Genomic DNA, 20,502 nt, shown 5'->3' on the forward strand with positions numbered 1-20,502 from the left:
CTGTCAGTGCACAAATAGATAATGATTTATTGCATTTTTAGTAGGCATAGCTCCAAATAGAAGACACACAGTGGCTACTTCTGTTTTAGTCCTTGTTACACATATTCATGGTGCCTAATATGACATTGTGTAATTCTTGCTTGTGACCAGGAAAATGGCATTTGAGATAGTGATATGGAGAAATAGTGTGAAATGGGGACAATGGACATCGATTGTGATTGTATATGTCTGCTCAGGAATGTGGGTATGGTGACTGGTCATGGGTGCGGTGTCTGGTCACATAGGCACACAGCTCTGAGGAGACAACTACAGTTTTTGAGGAGACGCCTGCCCCTCTTCCTCTAACAAAGGGGAGACGGGGAGACGCCTGCCCTTCTTCCTCTAACAAAGGGGCTATTTAAAAAAGAATGAGAAAAGGATGAGAGATATTCAAATGCTATCTAGAGGGAGGGAGTGCTAAGTTTCCTTGCTGAAGAAGATCGGATGGTCACAAGAACATGAATCACCTACAAACCTGCAAGACCACCACATTCCAAGAAACGGACTGATAAGCTAATTAACATACGAAGCGGGGTTTAGGTAACGAATATGTATAGGCGTTAATTGAATATTCATTTGTTTCATTGTATAAATGTGAGATGGTTCATCACTTTGGGCATGCACGCTTGTGGAGGAGCGATCCCCCGTGCATCTGCGCGCAATAAACATACCTACTTTATAACTTTCGAGTTATAGAGTCAAATTCCGCACGTCAATAGCATTCTTTAAGAGCAGAAGCAGTAAACGCAGTGATGATGGTCTCCTCTGATACCTTAGTTTATGTTATTCTAGATGTAAGATGTAATTAATATTGTATTCCACAAAAGGTAAAAGCATAGACCCATATGTTTTAAAGGCTAGAAAGTTAGGCTGCTTTCTTTTTTTACAAAAAAAAAAAGGGGGGGGGGGAGGGCCGGCAGATATTGCTTAAATGCTGACATCTGCGAGGAACTTCAGTTTACTTAAAATTGTTGTGTCACAGTGTCTAATAAGGCACTCCACGTTTACTCTGCTTACTCTGGGTATGCAGAGATTTATTTCTGGTCTTGAGTTCAACATGTTAACTGTTGCAGGTACTCATCAAATAAGCATAGCATAGTCATCTGCCAAGGATATAAAAGAAATGTGGTTGTTATTTCTGAGATATTTCTATTCATTGAGGAAATACTCTGATAAATCATGCTTTACATTAAAGAAACATTTCATTACATTAAAGAAACACTCAGTCCAGTTACTTATCTAACATACTCTCAGATGTATATAATTTCAAATATGACCTTGATTTAGGTCCAGATCCAAACTCTGTGGAAATCAAATATAAGCGTTTCCTTTTAACTTAGGACCTGACATGGAGTCAGCAACTGGGCACTTCATTTTAACTCTCTTGAAACTACCTAGTCTCAGGTAACCATTGGAATCTTATAAATAGCCCAATATCTTATAAATAGCCCCATAGTACCTTTATTTGTTTAGGTTTTTAATCATACACTTTCAATTCTGTGCCCTTTAGAAATCTGACTTTTAACTGAATAAAGCTGTTGCCATTTTCCAAGACTCTGGCAGATGAATAACCGTTAGGCTCTTTAAGTGAAACCTTGTACCCTGGAGTTTACCTTGTATGCACTTGCTGGCTGCTTATCTTGACTATGCATGTTTCCCATAAAAAGAAATTGAGCGCTGTTGATTGAATGGAGCAGTTTGCAAGGTCTTGGCATAGTTGTTAATGACTTGAGAGCTTACAAGTAAGAGAACCAAAGGATTAATTTGAAGTGCTATATTCCTTTACAAAAAGTACAGGGCTGTGTGAGAGAAGTGTTTTCATTCGTTGTAGCTATCTGTAATGAAAAGATAAAAACATCTAGCATACCTACCTACTCAACCTGATTTAAACGTAGATCTTTTTAGTATGTTAGGATGAGCCTTATTTTATTTTTTCTGAATATTCAAGTTTTCTAGTGACATAAATTTCACAGCTATTTTTAGTAAGAGTAATGACATAAGACCATATCTCTAGCATAAATCATCATATCTCTGTTGAATTTTATTCAGCTGCAGCACTATAAACTATTTGAATATCTGATCAATAGACTACATTGTACAGATAAATAAAAATTCTTTTTAGAAGATGGAACTTGCCATAGATATGCAAAATTAGTACTGGGAGCAGACAATAGGAAAATTGCATTTAATCATACAAGCATCTCATAACTGCATTTTACAGCAGTGGAGGTTATTAATGCTAAAATCATCTAATCTTAGGGCAAATTGATATGACTTTAATATTTGACATTTTTTGTCATATTGACGTGCGGAATTAGACTCTATAACTCGAAAGTTATAAAGTAGGTATGTTTATTGCACGCAGATGCACGGGGGATCGCTCCTCCACAAGCGTGCATGCCCCAAGTGATGAACCATCTCACATTTATACAATGAAGCAAATGAATATTCAATTAACGCCTATACATATTCGTTACCTAAACCCCGCTTCGTATGTTAATTAGCTTATCAGTCCGTTTCTTGGAATGTGGTGGTCTTGCAGGTTTGTAGGTGATTCATGTCCTTGTGACCATCTGATCTTCTCCAGCAAGGAGACTTAGCACTCCCTCCCTCTAGATAGCATTTGAATGTCTCTCATCTTTTCTCATTCTCTTTTAAATAGCCCCTTTGTTAGAGGAAGAAGGGCAGGCGTCTCCTCGTCTCCCCTTTGTTAGAGGAAGAAGGGCAGGTGTCTCCTCAAAAACTGTAGTTGTCGTCTCAAAGCTGTGTGCCTATGTGACCAGACACCGCACCCATGACCAGTCACCATACCCACATTCCTGAGCAGACATATACAATCACAATCGATGTCCATTGTCCCCATTTCATACTATTTCTCCATATCAATATAAGTAAAATCTAAGCCCTAGGTTACAGTTCCCTTTTTCAGGGTTAAGAAAAGCTTTTTAAAATTTCATTATATGTTTTCTTTATACAAAACATTGCATGTTTTATTGAGGATTTTAAATCTTAAAATACTGTAGGCCGTTGTGTATTGACACCTGAAGGAGGTTGTGAGAAACTATGGACTAGGGTATTGTTTATTAAGATTTATGTTAAGCTCAATGTAAAGTTTAGGCAACAAAATATATGAAAACGCTTATGCAAACAGCTACCAGACACCGCTTGTGAAAGATAAGATAACCGCCAGATGTCCAGGATGCTTCTTGTGAAAGATAAGATAACCGCCAGATGTCCAGGAACCGACAGAAACAAGACAGACAACCCCACATAAGGATATATGAGTGAAGGGTCAATACCTCCACTACTTCATGAACACGGAGATAAAGATGTATAAAAAGGGACTGTTTGAACTGCTCAGGACGGCAGTTGGTGGAGCGCAGACTCCCCTGCCGTCCAGCGCTGTTTTTTGCTCATATTCTACTTGCTATAATTAATAAAATGTTAATTGGATTATGATCCGTTGTGGTCTCAATTTATAACAAGGTGATTATAGGATAATCTTTTGTATATAGGTAAGCGTGCAAAGTATTTGTTTGTTTAATAGACCCTCAAGAGTCATAAGGCTGTAACTGTAAAGAGATGTAGATACAATCAACTAAAAATCAGTTGTTGGTAGTTTAGTAATGAGAATGTGCTCTGGAATCCTACCAAACATGCTCATGGAATAATCTTCCCTCCCCCCAAATTTAAAAATCTTTCTTATCCCTCTTTACCCTCTCTATATATAATATATAAAATACATATATTATGTCTTTTATAAAAAAGACAAAAACAACTGTAGGAAGTGATGGTACAGAGGAAACAGCAAAACTAAAAACTTGCGAAATGCTCTCATAGTGCAAGCAAGGTTTTTCTCTTGATTTTTTTCTACTTGAAGTACTTTTAAGAACTATCAGTGCTTAATGGTAAGTAGAAAAACCCCAAAACTTAAGGGAGAATAATTTTAAAGATGACAGCATCTCTCATCTAAAAAAAACCTAAAAATCCATCTATACTGTTCAGCGTAATTTTTTTTTTCCATCTAGAAAATCTCCACTGACTTGCTGCTGCTCAAAGCTTTGTAATTGCACATGTGGAGAATATGTTTTACAGTTGGCACATTTCCTTGTTCATGTCTCTGAGTTATATATCATACATAAAAGATTATTTCTGTTACAGGTCATAATTCTACTTAAAGCATTTAAAGAGTATTTAACTTTGTGTTTGATGCCAGTATGCATGAGTGATTTTTTAAATATTTTTTTTTTTCAAAATGTGTGGTGTCTGTGTATTGTGAAGTTGATGTTAACGTGATTCCCCCACTGTCTCTCCTTTCTTCCTGTATTAACAAAGACATATTGATACCAAAAAACCCCATAACTGCTTGGAGTAGCTTGAATGATCTTAATCTCCCACAGACACATAGTGTAGACGTAGTGCATTAAGTTTTTGACTGTGCTATAATTTATAGAAATGTACTCTTGAATTGTGTTTTCAGTCACGTGTATTTTGAACTCTCAGGTTTGTTATATTATGCTGGCCATGGCTACGAAAACTATGGAAACAGTTTTATGGTTCCTATTGATGCTCCAAATCCCTACCGATCTGCCAACTGTCTGTGCATGCAGAACATCCTCAAACTAATGCAGGAAAAAGAGACTGGACTTTATACCTTTTCCAAAACATATCCAGTAGGAATATATTATCTCATAATTCATGAATAGTGCAAACTTACATTAAATGTTTGAGGAATTATTTTGCTTCACGATAGAAGGAAAGGTATGACTGTGGTTTTGAGAACCAACTGTGAAGTTCAGTTCATTCACTGCAGCAACAGATTGAAACTGAGTGTATCTTAAAAATGAACAAATAAAACTGAACAGCCACTTTGAGAGATTAGCAAGAGATCTTGAGAGAAAGCTGGACTTCACACTGAGGAGAAGACTTTAGGCTGAGAATTCACTGTACTTGAAAGTTCATGGTTCTGAGAATTCACAGCCTGTACCTGAGTACTTTTAAAGTTAATAGTATTCATTCATAGATTTGTTTTGCCTTTGGCCTTGGATGGGAATGTGAAGCTGGCGACTAGACTTTCTGTTTCAATGGGTAGATACTTGCCTCTTGATTTGAATGACATTTATTTCTTCTTCTTTTGTTTAAAAGTTATAGTTAAAGTTAAAAGTTGAAAAGTTATGAAGTGTCACTCTTAGATAAAAATAAAATTAGGCATCTTAAAAAAGGAAAATGACCTTTCCCTCTTGCATCATTTATTATCTTCATCATTACAGGAAGGAGAATCCATGATGAAAGGCATGTTAATTTGGCAGAAGGGCTCAAGTGAAGTGCTTATTTTAGAACTCTTCAAAGACATGGATTTTGCAGACTGCTTTTATGCTGGGAATGTTGTATCTTTATTTAGAGCTAAAAATCAACTGGTTTATTGGATTTTTCTAAACAAACTACTGCTTTCCTTCCATGTTAAGAGACTACTGTATCCAATTAAAGTTGCACTTGAAATCAACTCTTCAGTCAGCACGTCTGAAATTTGGTCACTAAGGAATCTTTCATAATAGAAAATTGCTAGTGCTTTAATGTTTGTAGAGCCTCTAAACTTCACTGCTAATAAAATGCCAGTGACCCAGTTCAGTTTACAATCTGCTGTCCACATAGAAAGTACAGCTACATAAGCCTCATGTTAACTACACAGACACCGTGGCGGGGGAGGGGAGGGCGGCAGAATTCATACAGTTTTTGTTATAACCTCAAATGGCTAGTTATCAGAAATCATTTTTTAAGAAATTGTAACCAAACTCTATATTGGTTAATACAGCCTGCCCTCAGCTGGGTAACATGTGACACTTGGCTATGTCTACATTGCCTTCATGAAGACTGATGATGATGCTGATTTTTGTCTTTCAGCAGTCAGGATTCATTCCACAATTGCAGGAGAGAATAAAATTGCTGTTTCAATATTTTGAACAACTCTAGAGTTTGTTACCATTGTTAGTTCTCACATTATTGTTTTTCTTTTTTGTGTTTCCATTTATTGCAGAAATGAATATGATGACACAATTCTTAGATGCTCTGAAGGTTACGGCCAACATAGTTTTTGGATATGCAACGTAAGGAAATTTTTCTCCTGCTGTGCTACAGGGATTTTGAAGCCAGAATTGAGCACTGAGATTGTATAGCTAATTTTTTACAGACAAAATACTAACTGTGGTGTTAAAGGACCAGTACTTCATATCTGTATCTGTGTCCTCACACTATCTTTTTTGCTTCTTTCTTTGAATCATTCCACAGTCTAACTGACTGTGGAAATGCGTACGTAGTGATTCCCAGTAAGTATTTAATGTTCCCATTCATATGTGGGGTAATGGCAGATAGAGAACTGCATTCAGCAAACCAGAAACTGCTGGACAGTGTTCCTGATCTTTTCCTAATGGTTACTTGTAGGAGTGCTCTACTCATCAAAGTATTATTTATTAGAGATGAAAAAAACCAGAGAAGAAAAAAGCAAATTTTACCCTCAGACCATAGTGTTCGATTTATTTTTTTTTTTTATGTTTATGCTGATGGGGAAGGGGGAGTTATGTCCTGTGTGTTTCTAATGGTACTTACTGCACTGTGAACTTGTACAGAAGGTCAAGTACTGTGGAGCAGTTTATGAGCTATAACCTACATGCTGTACCCTCTTTGGTCATGTGTTAATGCAAGTTAAATTTATAGAAAAAAATAGAAATGTAAGTAAAAGAGTTATGGGAGAAGTAGCATATAGATTGGTCCCTGTGTTTCTTATTCTTGGTGTAAAGAATAAAGTTACGGCTGCAATTTAAACTATTTGAAAAGACTACTTAAGCAGAAAGCTAAATAACCTCTATCAATTTTCATGTCAAATGTAAAAGCTGTTGAACAAAAGTAGTAGAGCTTTAATGAAGTCTTCTATAAGAAATTTGAGCTCCTCATATAAGCAGTTTGAAATCAGCTCTGGTCTGTGGCTTGACTGTAAGTGAAATCTTCCCAGGATGGGTTGCTTGCAAATGAATGTGAAAAGGCAGCTGGTGTTAGACACAACCTGGTTTTCAAATTGTAGGGTTTCTTTCCCCCATTCCCAACATAACTTTACTCCTTTTGTCCTCATGTTGATGTTAACCATACAGACGTTTCAGTGGTTTTCCCTTGTCTGATATTGGTGATCTCGTAGGTGCCAAGGAGCAGAAGCTTTTGAAATTCAGCAGTTGGGGTTGGCCAATGGAATCTTCATGAAGTTCTTGAAGGACTGTTTGTTAGAAGACAAGAAGATTACTGTACTGCTTGATGAGGTTGCAGAAGATGAACTCCAGCTTACTGTGCTAACAGTCTTCACAGCTTGCATTACTAAAAAGTTCTTTGTTTAAATGTTGTTCTTCTCATGGTGAATGTGTTACATTACTTTAAGCTCTTTCTTGCAGGAGCGGGCTGGAAACTAGGACCATGCATGGCAATCAGTTAGCTGAGGGGAATGTGCTCGAGTTTGTCTAGACAACAATTAACATGAAGAGGCATGTTTGCAGAGCACAGGGGAGTGGTAGAAGGATGGCGCCAAGGAAAGGTAACACCTTGCTGTTAATTGCTGGTAGTTAACCACCAATCAGGGATTGCCTAGTATGCAAGGCTTAGCTTCAAGAACCAATCTGTTTAAAACACGCAGCTTCTGAAAGTCTATAAAACCTCGTGCTTCTGTACAATAAATTGACATTTGCTTGCATCAAGCTGCGTCCCGTCTCTTCATTCGCCGCACTTTCTTGTTGCATTTTGTTAAAATAGCAGCTTTTATCAAGAGGCAGGTGCTACTGGGCAGCACATTAACAAAGATTGTGATATTATAAAGGGATTTTAGCTTCTTTAATAGTGATTAATTTTATACTCTCCTTTTTAAAAAGTGAGTCTCATTTGTTCTGAGTGTCTTTCTGCATGAAGCTTTGATCTGTCCATCCACAAAAACTACTCTTCTGTCTTGTGGTGTCAGCTGCTGGTGATAGTCCAGTCATTGCCATGTTTGTTTAAGCAATTGAGTCCTCAGAGGGACCTGCTTGAACTGGTTTTTGAAAAACATGTGAGCATGTTGACTAGGACACATGCAAAACCCTCAGGATTCTCTGCAGGCATCTGGCATGCTGTTTTAGCTTTAACTGAATGAATAGCTGAGCAATGAATACTTCTAACACTACAAGTTTTTATGGACATGCTGACACTGGCATAACCATAGCAACCACACAACAATGCAGTGATGTACTTAATTCAGTTACAATTTCAGCAGCATTGAGTTTTGAAAGAAACTGTATGCATCTTATTTTTAGATATGGGCAAATATCACCTTACCAAAGGCAAGCAAGCTTTGGAGATCCGCAGCAGTTTCTGAGAAAAGGGCATTAACTGATCCCATTCAACAAACGACAGCTTCTGCAGAGTCTCTGGCCCGGAACCTACAGTGGGCTAAAGCTCATGGTATAGTACAGTCTACTTTTGGATGGTCCTGCTGGCATGATGGAAAAAATAAGAGGACATACTGTTGGGGCTTTTGCTGTGTTGAATGATTATACTGAACTTTGAAGCAAGTGGAAAAATACTGAAGAAATAAGACGAGGGCACGATCAGAGCAGTGGAATGAAGAGGGAGGAACAGGCTGCAGGTGCTTGCACAAAACCAAGGCCAGCAGGACGCGATAAGAGGAGCTGGGAAACAACAGAAAAGAGCCTACGTGCCTGAAGAAGTAGAAACAGAGATCTTGCCAATAAACAATTGTTAACCAATCATATTATTATACGCTTGTAGAATAGCCAATCATATTATCACACGCTTATAGAGTGCCTTATAAAAGTGTACCTGGTTTGTACAATAAACGGATCAGATCTTGAACTCCATGAGTATTTGAATCTGACTCCCGCTCGCCCAGAATGCCCGCAGCATCTGGTGACCCCGACGTGTGGATCGGTCGAAGAGTCAGGAAGATTCATTAAGGATCGTGTTACAAGCTGCGGAGCCGGCGAGGATCCTGCTGCCAGCGGAGAGAGAGCTGGGCGCCCGAAGAAAGGCGGAACGTGCACGGCTGACCGGTGAGTCAGGAAACTTAAGCAGGATGGGGATCACTGCATCAGCGGTGGAGAAAGCAATCATAGACAGTTTAATGAAATTAGCAGAGAAAACTGAAACGTCAGTTTCACGGCAGGCAGTAATTTATCTGCTATGTTGGAGTCGCCGCCGTGGTTTCCTTGCTTCTACGCAAGATGTATATAATAATGAAACATGGAAGAAAGTGGGAGAGGACTTGTGGGAATCTGTGCAAGTCGGGACTAAGGGGGTAAAGACTTTGGCTCGCACGTATCGGGCTGTACGGGGTATGGCCGCGCAGTTACACGGCGAGGTGCAAGTCGCTGCAGCTGTTAAAGCTGCAGTGTGGCCTCCCGGCGATCCTACTGCTCAGTCGGAGGAAGAGCCAGAGGGGCAATCTCCGTGTGAAAATCCCCCCGATTATACATCTAAAGCTTATCCAGTAATGACTACTGCTGAACGAATAGCGTGGGGATTAGATGATGAATTACCATCCTGGTGTCCTGATAAGGAACAAACAGCAAGCGGCAGACAGACATTAATACCAGCAATTGCGAGTACTGGATGTAAAACTGCTGGGGTGGGAACGGCACAGCTCCACCAGCTCCTAAATAACAGACTGCATTTTTTTTGAAGCATGTTTGTCTTTGCAAAGGTGAAAGTTGAGATCTGACTAAGTAATTTTGATATGGAGAAATAGTGTGAAATGGGGACAATGGACATCGATTGTGATTGTATATGTCTGCTCAAGGAATGTGGGTATGGTGACTAGTCATGGGTGCAGTGTCTGGTCACATAGGCACACAGCTTTGAGGAGACAACTACAGTTTTGGGGAGACGCCTGCCCTTCTTCCTCTAACAAAAGGGGCTATTTAAAAAAAAAAAAAAAAAAAAAAAATAGAAAAGGATGAGAGATATTCCAATGCTATCTAGAGGGAGGGAGTGCCAAGTCTCCTTGCTGGAGAAGATTGGATGGTCACAAGAACATGAATCACCTACAAACCTGCAAGACCACCACATTCCAGGAAACGGACTGATAAGCTAATTAACATACGAAGCGGGGTTTAGGTAACGAATATGTATAGGCATTAATTGAATATTCATTTGCTTCATTGTATAAATGTGGGATGGTTTGTCACTTCGGGTATGCACGCTTGTGGAGGAGCGATCCCCCGTGCATCTGCGCGCAATAAACATGCCTACTTTATAACTTTCGAGTTATAGAGTCAAATTCCGCACGTCAGTTTTGACGAGCCAGGCAGGAGGATTTCTGCTCGGCTGAGGGACCAGCTGCGGAGCGGACGCTCCTAGGCGCGCCCCGGGAGATTTTCTCGGAGGAGCCTCCTCTTCTCAGCTGTTCACCCGGGAGCAGAAGAGAACCCCTGGATCCGCGGATAAAACGGTATGTTTAGTAACGGGGCGGCTGGTGAGACGCACGGAGACGTCCGGCGCGCAGCGCAGTCCCCAGGAGGAAAAAAAAAAAAAAGAAAAAAAAACAAAAAAAAAAAAAAAAAAAAAAAAAAAAAAAACAAAAAAAAAACAAAAAAAAAAAAAAAAAAAAAAAAAAAAGGGGGAAGCTAAAAACTTCCTTTAGGTTGTCTTAAGAACTGGGGAATTCCTAGAATGTAACAACTGAAATAGCGCTCTGTGTCTTGTTTGTTCTATGTGTTGTCTTGTTACATGTTCAAAACTTGGAGTTATGAAATGTATGTTGAAAAATAATAATATTTTGGTAATTCGTGGCAAATAGCGGAAAACTTAACACTCTGCTTAAGACCAGGAAAAATGTGGGGGTTTTTTGTTTGTTGTTTGTTTTTTGGCAATTGTTCATTGAAATGCATACTTTGTGAACTGCCAGTGTTCCTAAAAGTTGTACATAAGTGCACGGTACCGTATAACATACTGCTTGTGTGACTGAGGGCTGCCCAGAGAGTGTGAATGGTGTGATTGAGATGCGCATTTTGATTTTCAATGTATAGCTTAATTATTTTGACTGAGTGTGAGTGCAAGAGTGCTTGAGACATGCGTTTGAGTGCAATATGAGCAAGGAGCTCTATCCGTGTTTCCGACCTTGGGTGGCTAAGGCGACCGGAGAAAAAGTAATTAAAATTGTAAAATGGGAAATGGAAGGAGTAAGCCCTGTGAAAAATCGCCCTTGGGTTGTATATTAAAATATTGGAGTGATATCGTAGGACATGGTGGTACCGAAAATAGAAGGAAATGGATTAAATATTGTAATCAGTGGTGGCCTTTGTATAAATTGGGGAGTGATGCGAAATGGCCTCAGGAGGGAGGAACGTTAGATTATAACACTCTCCTGCAATTAATGTTGTTTCTATGTCACTTGTAAGCAACTTATAGCATCCTTACCCCCTGGGGCATCCATCGCTCAAATGATAGAGGCATGCGCAAGGGCTCCTTTGGTTGAGGAAGAGGAAAAGGCAAAAATACATGCCAATGCTCTAGCAGTAGCTCTAAACAACAACAAGGTACAAGGCCGAGGGGACCGGGGTCTTAAGCCAAAATGTTATCAATGTGGACAGGAAGGTCACTTTAAATGTGACTGCAAAAAGAATCTAGGAGGAAAGTCTCTGTTGAATGGAAATTGTTTGCGTTGTCAAAAATTTGGTCATAAAGCGGCCGATTGTCGCTCAAAATTTAGAAAAGATGGTACACCCCTCTTTGTTCCGGGAAACGGGAACAGCCGCGTTCTGAGGGACGCGGCCAAGAAATATCCCCAGAACCCAACAAAATTCATGGCTGCCTTGGCGAGCTGTATTCAGCCACCAGAGGAAGCGCAGGAGTCGATTTGGCCGTGGCAGAACCTGTAAATATCACTGATGAAAAGGTACATGTACTTCCTTCTACAGTTAGTGGTCCTTTGGGTTATGGTTTATCTGCACTCCTTATAGGACGCTCTTCTGCGTCAAAAAAGGGGATTTTTGTTCTTCCTGGTTGTATTGATGCCGATTATACCGGACCTATTGGAATTATGGTAAAAGTTCTTTCTCCACCTGTTCATATTCCAGCAGGAAGAACTATTGCACAGCTCATTCCATTCCAAGCTACTGTCCCTCAAAAAGGAGAAAAGGACAGGGGTCAAGGTGCATTTGGCCCAACGGGTATGCCTAACATTGCCTTTTGTCAACTTATTGGTGCCGAGCGGCCAAAATGTAATGTTAAGATATCTGGTCCACAAGGTGTTAATCTTCCTAATGTTTCAATGATGATTGATACTGGTGCTGATGTTACTGTTCTTCCCTTTTCAGTTTGGCCTACCATGTGGGAATTAGATAGTGCGGGTTCAACCATTTCAGGCATTGGGGGAAGTCGTCTGACACAGGTCAGTAAAAACTTCATTCTTTTCACGGATCAAGAAGGACATCAAGCATGGGTAAAACCTTATGTCCTACACACATCCTTGTCCTTGTTAGGTAGAGATGTACTTTCCCAATGAGGAATGAGAATCTCTACAGATTTTTGATTGGGGCCATTGATAGCAGCTCTTGCCCAACCTTAAAATTAAAATGGAAATCAGAAACTCCCGTATGGGTTGATCAATGGCCCTTACCTCAAGAGAAGCTGCAACACATTCAAGAATTAGTCCAAGAACAATTGGATTTAGGCCACATCAGACCTTCTGTTAGCCCATGGAATACACCCATTCTTACAATTCAAAAGAAATCAGGAAAATGGAGATTATTACATGATTTAAGAGCAATAAATGAAAAAATGGTTGACATGGGTGCCCTTCAGCCTGGGCTGCCTTCTCCCACTATGTTACCACAAAATTGGGACCTATTAATTATTGATTTAAAAGATTGTTTTTTCACTATTCCTCTGCATGAGGATGATTGTGAAAAATTTGCATTTACAGTGCCAGCTATAAACCGTGCCGCTCCAGCGAAAAGGTATGAGTGGGTTGTACTACCTCAGGGTATGAAAAACTCCCCAACAATATGTCAGTGGTTTGTGGATTTAACTCTACAATCTTGGAGAGAGAATAATCCTAACCTTATTACCTATCATTATATGGATGATCTCTTAATAGCCAGCCCTCACACACTAGCCCCTGAAAAAGAACAGGATGCTTATATAGACACTCAGGTGGCATCCCCAGTATTACGCCTTTTTTCACCAATCTGCCCGGTCTCTCCAAAAACAGTTTGGTCTGTCTCGTCAAGACGCTAGGACTGTCATAGCGGCCTGTCCTGATTGTGCCAGGTTAACACCTCTTCAACAGGAAGGTACAAATCCTAGAGGGTTACAACCTCGACAAATCTGGCAAACTGATGTTACAGAATTCACCCCATTTGGAGTACTTAAATATGTCCATGTCACAATTGATACCTGCTCGAAAGCTATTTGGGCGACTGCTCATAAATCTACCAATGCTGTTGCCTGTATTCAGCATTGGACGTCAGCCATGGCTGTGCTGGGCCACCCAGATATGGTAAAAACAGATAATGCCCCTGCATATCTTAGTGCCAAAATAAAGACCTTTTTGCTGCAATGGCAGGTGAAGCATGTTACCGGAATTCCGAATAATTCTGGTGGTCAGGCAATTATTGAACATGCCCATCAATCATTGAAACATTACCTGTCTGTTTTTCGAAAAGAGGGGGAGAGGAGTCCTCATGTAATAGTGGCAAAAACATGCAATGTACTGAACTGGTTGAATCCCAGAACGGAATGTACTGAACAGCCGATTTTCTATCACTTTTCTAACAATCCCAACGATTTTTCGAATCGTGACATAGCTGTCCAGGTATTTGACCCTGTCTCAAATTGTTGGTCAGGGCCTCATAATTTATTAACGTGGGGTCGGGGTTATGCATGTATCTCCACAGGGGCAGTGACCAAGTGGATTCCAGCAAAATGGGTTCGCCCGTGGATTGAAAACCGACCCACTGAAAAGAAAGAGCAGGGTGACTACGACAGGATTGACTCCTAAATGAACAGGAGGGATCAGTGGGCTCAGTGGGCACAGCATCGAGAAAGGTTATTCCGACCGCCACGACCAAATGAAGAAAAGCGGCTTGTAGATAAGTTAACATACTTTATTCTGCCCATCTTGCAGCAGTTACCTCGGGAGATACAATGTCAATTACCCTCCGGTGAATTGTCTTTGTTACACTGTGACCGTATTGTGCGTGCGTTGCAGGATCTTTTTGGGCAAGGACCGATAGAAACAGAAAATTCTTGTCCTATATGTGTTACTTCTTGTAATTCAACAGTTACTCTATATTGTGGATATTGTAAAAGGGTTGGAGCATATAGGCGGAAGGTTTTCCTACGTTTTGGTTCCGGCGGTTTTTCCCTTCTTACTGGGATACATGCCCCTACTTTTTCAGGTATAAACAAGGCCTTACAATCTTATGAAGCCTTCGAACAGATACTTTTAGCAGAACATCGAAACGAACTCATCTTCTGGGTTCGCATTATCAGAAAAAGTTTTGAATCTCATATAATACAACATCATTGTAAATGTGAACGATGGCATTATTTTTAGGAATAGGCCTAATGAATATTGCTTTTGCTTCTGCTTTGCATAGTATATTGTTGTTTGTTATTCTTTTGTTACTTTTAGTGCCTTGTCTTTTACAATGTTTCCAAAGCTGTATGGAACGCAGTATTAATGCTGTATTTAAAAAGAAAGGGGGAGGTGTTGGGGCTTTTGCTGTGTTGAATGATTATACTGAACTTTGAAGCAAGTGGAAAAATACTGAAGAAATAAGACGAGGGCACGATCAGAGCAGTGGAATGAAGAGGGAGGAACAGGCTGCAGGTGCTTGCACAAAACCAAGGCCAGCAGGACGCGATAAGAGGAGCTGGGAAACAACAGAAAAGAGCCTACGTGCCTGAAGAAGTAGAAACAGAGATCTTGCCAATAAACAATTGTTAACCAATCATATTATTATACGCTTGTAGAATAGCCAATCATATTATCACACGCTTATAGAGTGCCTTATAAAAGTGTACCTGGTTTGTACAATAAACGGATCAGATCTTGAACTCCATGAGTATTTGAATCTGACTCCCGCTCGCCCAGAATGCCCGCAGCAGACATACTTCCTTAATAATCTCTAGTCTGTGGGTTGTGATACTGAATGGAAGAAATTCAAGTTTGTATTTGAATTTTCATTAGTACATTCAGATCTTGGAAATTTTTGCGCTGGGGTTTACCTCTACATGAGATCGTAATGAACAAGGTGACATATAGAATTCACCCTGAGTAAGTGTATTTCAAACTGCTCAAACGCTGTTGGGAGACTTATATGATGTCTACCTCCTGGAATAATTTCCCAGTAGTCTGTTTGGGTCTAACAATGATGCTTTTAAGACATCGCTAATCTCATTCTAAAGCCATCACTTAAAATAGCCAGGTGAACTGTATGGTCAAGGCGCATGACAAAAAGGAGATTTCCATGTATACAAACTAAGAAAACTAATATAAGGGTGTGATTGGTTTCAGGCTTTCTAGACTTCTTTTAAGAAGGGCAGCGAGGTTTAAGATCTTTGTATCTTTTTCACCTAAACATATTGGAGTACGTTTTCAAATTTCTTAAACAGATTGGACAGAGGGTCAGGCACAGGGGTGGCATTTTTAAGACAACTAGTCATGTAGGCAGAGTCTTTCACAGATGTGGATTTTTATTTGTGCAATCAAGCCCTTAATTCTTGGTTGTTAAATGATTGAAATGCAAAACAAAAATTATAAAGATATAATGTTATCTTATGGTTTATTTGTTTTAAGCCATGCATAGAAGAGAATGTGTTTGGAATTTGGGAAGAGGATAACCTTTATATTTGTATAAAGATATGTCTATGATAATGTTAAATAATCCACTTCCAGTGGGAGTAGAAAAATCAGTACAAAGCATACAGACGCAGAATGATGTCATTGGCTCTCGAGTGCTTTCAGATATATTACTATGGATTGAGAGAGAACCAAAATATAGAGAAGAAAAATGCTGCGGGCTAGGCTTTGGGAACGTGTTAATAGGCTTTGTGAAAGGGAAAAAATGAACCTGAAACTTGTTCTGCTGTCAGATTCAGTTCTTACAATGCTATAGCTGTGTCTGATACATATTGGATATAGACCATATTAACCTTACTGGTTGGATTACAGATATGTAAACAAGTTCTTGGGTCAGTAAGCTATACCCTAGTTAAAGTAAATGTTACCTTGCTAGTTGCAGAGATTGGAAAGAAACCGATGAAGCAGAAGTTGAGTCAGCTCTCTGGCAGTGTCTGCAGGTTACCATGTGATACTAGCAAACACTGTTGCTGCCTGATTAGCTTCTAACCTGGATTGCCTCAGTGTAAATATGTAATAGGTAGTGGGAGGGCAACAGGAAGAGGTCTATACCTTTTAAAACTTTTGAATTTAAAAACAAAATTAAAAAAATAGAAAATATATATGCTAAGTTTGATTTAGAACTTAATGATGTGTTATTTATTTGCAGAGCTTCCAGAAAGTATGTATCTTGAATTCAAATGTGGTGTTCAGATTCAGTTGGGGTTTGCAGCCGAGTTTTCAAATGTCATGATAATCTACACACGAATACTAAAGAAGCCACCTGAAATAGTAGTTTGCAGAGCCTACGTTACAGACTTCGCATTTTTAAGTGCTTCCTATTGGTCTTAGTGATCTCCTTCCACTGAAGCTGAAAATTATCTGGTCTGTCCATGTCAGGCTGCATCTTTTGTCATAAAATAGGTCTAAATGTTGAAATCAGGTGCTTGCATATGTGTGCCTGTACAAACACACACGTTTACACTTCTTTTTTTAATCATATTTTTAAATATATAAAATACATTAAAATTAATCTGGGGTCATCTTTTTCAAAGTCTCATTTGTTTTTTGTTGTCTAATATCATATATTTGTTATATTTAATTAAAGAAGTTAAATGTCAGTAGCTCCTATGTGAGCTGAGGAGACATCTGCCTTGCAGAACAAGGTTTCTTAGGCTTTAGTTTTACAGTTCTTTGCACCTGGGTGATCCTGTCCAGTTCCATTGATGTTGCTCAGCTGATCACAGTGAAGTGAAGGATAAGACTAAACCAGAAAGCTCCTTGGGGCAAAAAACTGTCTTTTTTGATGTCTCTGAAAGAGGACATGGGGCAGAAAACCTTTTTAGACAGAACAAACAGGACACTTCTGATGCTTTATGAATTAAATATTTGAGTTAATGTGCATAATAAATGCAGGTATTTTTAGCTCATAGAATTAGTGGTATAGTACTGTACTTCATGGTAGAAGTTAACATGCAAAAAAGCAACCCTGAAGCAAGCCTGACAGGAACCATCAGCAAAAGAGGGTAACCTACTCAGATGTAACTCTGCTGCCTGTGACTAACAGTGGTTTCAGCAGCTTTTTTAAGTAATCAAAGATTGGTGTTTTATTTCCTTTTAAGAAGAAAATGCTGACTTTATAAAAAGAAATACTGCTAACTATTTTATGATCTACAAATTCTGTACCTTCAATTGAGTTCTCATTTCTTTCTTGCAACAGGACCTGGATGTGGATCCTAAAGAGGCCAATAAAGGAACTCCTGAGGAAACTGGAAGCTATTTAGTATCAAAGGACCTTCCCAAACACTGCCTCTACACTAGGCTAAGTTCATTGCAAAAACTAAGGGTTAATATACATATTATTCCTAACAAGTTTGTTCAGATAATTTACATCAATAACATTGCTTTGCAGTTCTGTTGAGATAGCTGTGTATTACTTGCATAATAATATGTTCTTTGGATGGGAAAAATGGCTAGTAGTGCAATTCAGTGACTTTAGTTTCTTAGTTGAATCAATGAATATGCGATGCTGATACCATCGTGCAAGACATTTTATATTTTTTAGGCCCATACTGAATTTCAACAAGATTATTATTTTGGTGAAGATAATCTATTGCACACTGTGGAGATGTGACCTGAAGCAGAGCTGCATCTTACAAAGTCATTCATAGGAGATGAAAATGTTACATATCATCTCCTTCCATTCCAATCTGTGCTCTTGAACATGCAGTTTCTGGAAGGTTCTCACTTCAACATACTGTGGCACTGTTAAGTTTATCTCTGTATCTGTATCACAAACATCTGTGCCGGACATTACTTGGTATCTCTTCTTCAGTGCTTTTGGCAGCAGGTATAATACAAGTGCTTCTAGAAACAGACTATCAGATGAGCAGGTATTAAGCAAGAGAGGTCCTCAGTAAACAAGTCTTCCCTAATATATAGCTCCTAAAAAAGATTAGTGTCTTTCTCCAGTAGACTGTGCCTCTTTAAGTGTTTCCTATATTGTTTATCTGGGGAGGAAGTGTAACTTTTCTCCACCCACCCCCTGCCCCCCTTTTCTCTTTTGCAGGAACACTTGATCTTTACTGTTTGCTTGCACTATGAGTATCCAGGAATAGAAGATACAATGGATGAAAGGAAGGAAGTTAATGTTGAGAAGCCCCTTATTGCTAAATTAGGCCTTCATCATGGATTCAGAAATAATAACTATTTCCAGACCTGTTGCACGGCTAATGATTCTTTTCATGTAGACTCAAGTCCGTTGACAACTAAATACTACATCCCTAGTCATCACCAAACAACTTCCTGTCCAGGCATTTACCATCCTAACCATATTTGCTCAGACAGCATCAGACAACCAGAAGCATGTTCTTGCAATAGGAGTTCAAGGATATTGGCTTCAAGACATGAAGTACAGAATTACTCAAGCCCTGTGGAAAAGAGCAATGTACCAGTAGAGACCACTGATGATACTGTTGAACTGGAATTCCTTCTGTCTGACAACCTCAGATTCTCTAAACAGCCATAGCTGTGATTTGTTCAGAATGGACCAGAGTATCATCCTTGAGTAGCAGACCCTCCACACTGCTTATCCATCCTCTGGAGTTTGGGGGCTTCAGGACAAAGGGGTTGAAGAGTCTAGAGGTGGTACTGGAAATGAGGTTGTGATGAAAATTTTCAGATCCAAAGAGACAGAACTGGACTGACAGATTTAGGAACAAAAAAGGCATGATTGGTTGGTTTTTTCCTCCTACCATTTGACATTTGATATGGGAAAAACCTGAACTCTGATCAGAGTGTTCTGTTCCACTCTCTGGCAGTCAAGCAGCTAACACATGGAAGCAGTCATGCATTTCTGGGAGGAAGCTGCCTATCTCCATTAGGGCGTGAATGCATGAAAGCCTGGCTGCGGTGTCAGAGCTTCTCTTGAAATAGTAAAGCCTTGGATCTTCCCAGCTACTTCTCTAGTACCTATGGGAGTTACAAGATTTCCTGTAAATGCATTTTTCATACATCTTCTGTTTTCAGAGAGAAATTGTTCATCCTATACAAAACCAAGATAAACATGCATAGCTGTCAGAGGAAAAAATATTGACAGAATTAAGCAAGAAGATGAATTTCCATGTCCTCTATGATTTAACATGATTTTTAAAAAATCCATTAGCCCCATATCTTTCTCTTTTCCATCTTTCAGTTTCAGTTGTTCAATATCCAGGGATTTCTTTTTACATACTACATTAAAATAAGGTTTTATGTGTTTATATATATATTGTAACAGCCTCCTATTGAGTACGTAAGATGACACATAATGTAAATTAACTGAGCAGAGAGGGAGCTTTTACAGAAGTGAAGACGCCATGGTTTAATATTCCAGTGCTTCTTCAAGCTTCACTTTCTTTCCCTCCTCATGTATGCATTGGGATCAGTCACTGATATTCCAGTCCCTTGGATGTAACTAATTATCAGCTTTGACTGCATTCTCTCTCATGGTCAGATGTTCAGTGTCTGGCAGCAACTGACAGATGGATGAAGAGCTGTGCAAGGAAAACAAAACCTGAACTGAGCTAGTAAACTAATGTTATCCATTTTTTGGTTTTTTTGTTTTGTTTTTTTTAAGAGAACTACAAATCATCAAGAGGGAGTGTGGATAACTGGCTAGCTGAAAAGGGTCACATAGACATAGTCCAGCTGGCTGGACAAAAATGCACATCGCTCTCAGCTTATCTGAAGTAAAGCAAAAATACACTGTCCTTGGCTGTTCTTGTTACACAATAACAGGAAGATCGCGGTGGGAAAAGAATGTTGCAGGTGGGAACAGATAACTACAGAAGAGAAACTAGGGGCAGGCTTGGTATTTAGGCAACTAACCAATAATGAGCTTAACTTTTGTAATATGTATGAGCTAATTATAACAAGGCATAAAAGGTGACTGTAAGGCACAATAAACGAAGTCTGCTGATCACTCATATTGAGTGACTGTGTCTTCCCTCCGTCGCGACAAGGGAGCAATTCAGAGATTCATACTGTGGTGGATTGTTCTTACTATGATAATCTTTCTCTTATGTAACACACAAGATTTTTACTGATCTGAT

At 39.3% G+C, this 20,502-nt stretch overlaps 1 protein-coding gene across 1 annotated transcript in view; it reads left to right on the forward strand.

Annotated features, from left to right (window-relative positions):
* The window catches only part of LOC121080670 (mucosa-associated lymphoid tissue lymphoma translocation protein 1-like), a 33,632-nt gene extending 13,957 nt beyond the window's left edge, over positions 1-19,675 (forward strand). The window contains 9 exon segments of the mRNA XM_040578807.1: positions 4,468-4,712; positions 5,310-5,331; positions 6,074-6,143; positions 7,226-7,351; positions 8,359-8,415; positions 8,417-8,508; positions 16,581-16,732; positions 17,631-17,756; positions 18,480-19,675. Coding sequence (XP_040434741.1) covers positions 4,468-4,712; positions 5,310-5,331; positions 6,074-6,143; positions 7,226-7,351; positions 8,359-8,415; positions 8,417-8,508; positions 16,581-16,732; positions 17,631-17,756; positions 18,480-18,938 — 1,349 coding nt within the window. The 3' untranslated portion in view covers positions 18,939-19,675.
* Positions 19,676-20,502: the final 827 nt, after the last annotated feature.

This window comes from Falco naumanni, chromosome W (genome assembly GCF_017639655.2).
Source record: "Falco naumanni isolate bFalNau1 chromosome W, bFalNau1.pat, whole genome shotgun sequence".
Lineage (NCBI taxonomy): Eukaryota > Metazoa > Chordata > Aves > Falconiformes > Falconidae > Falco > Falco naumanni.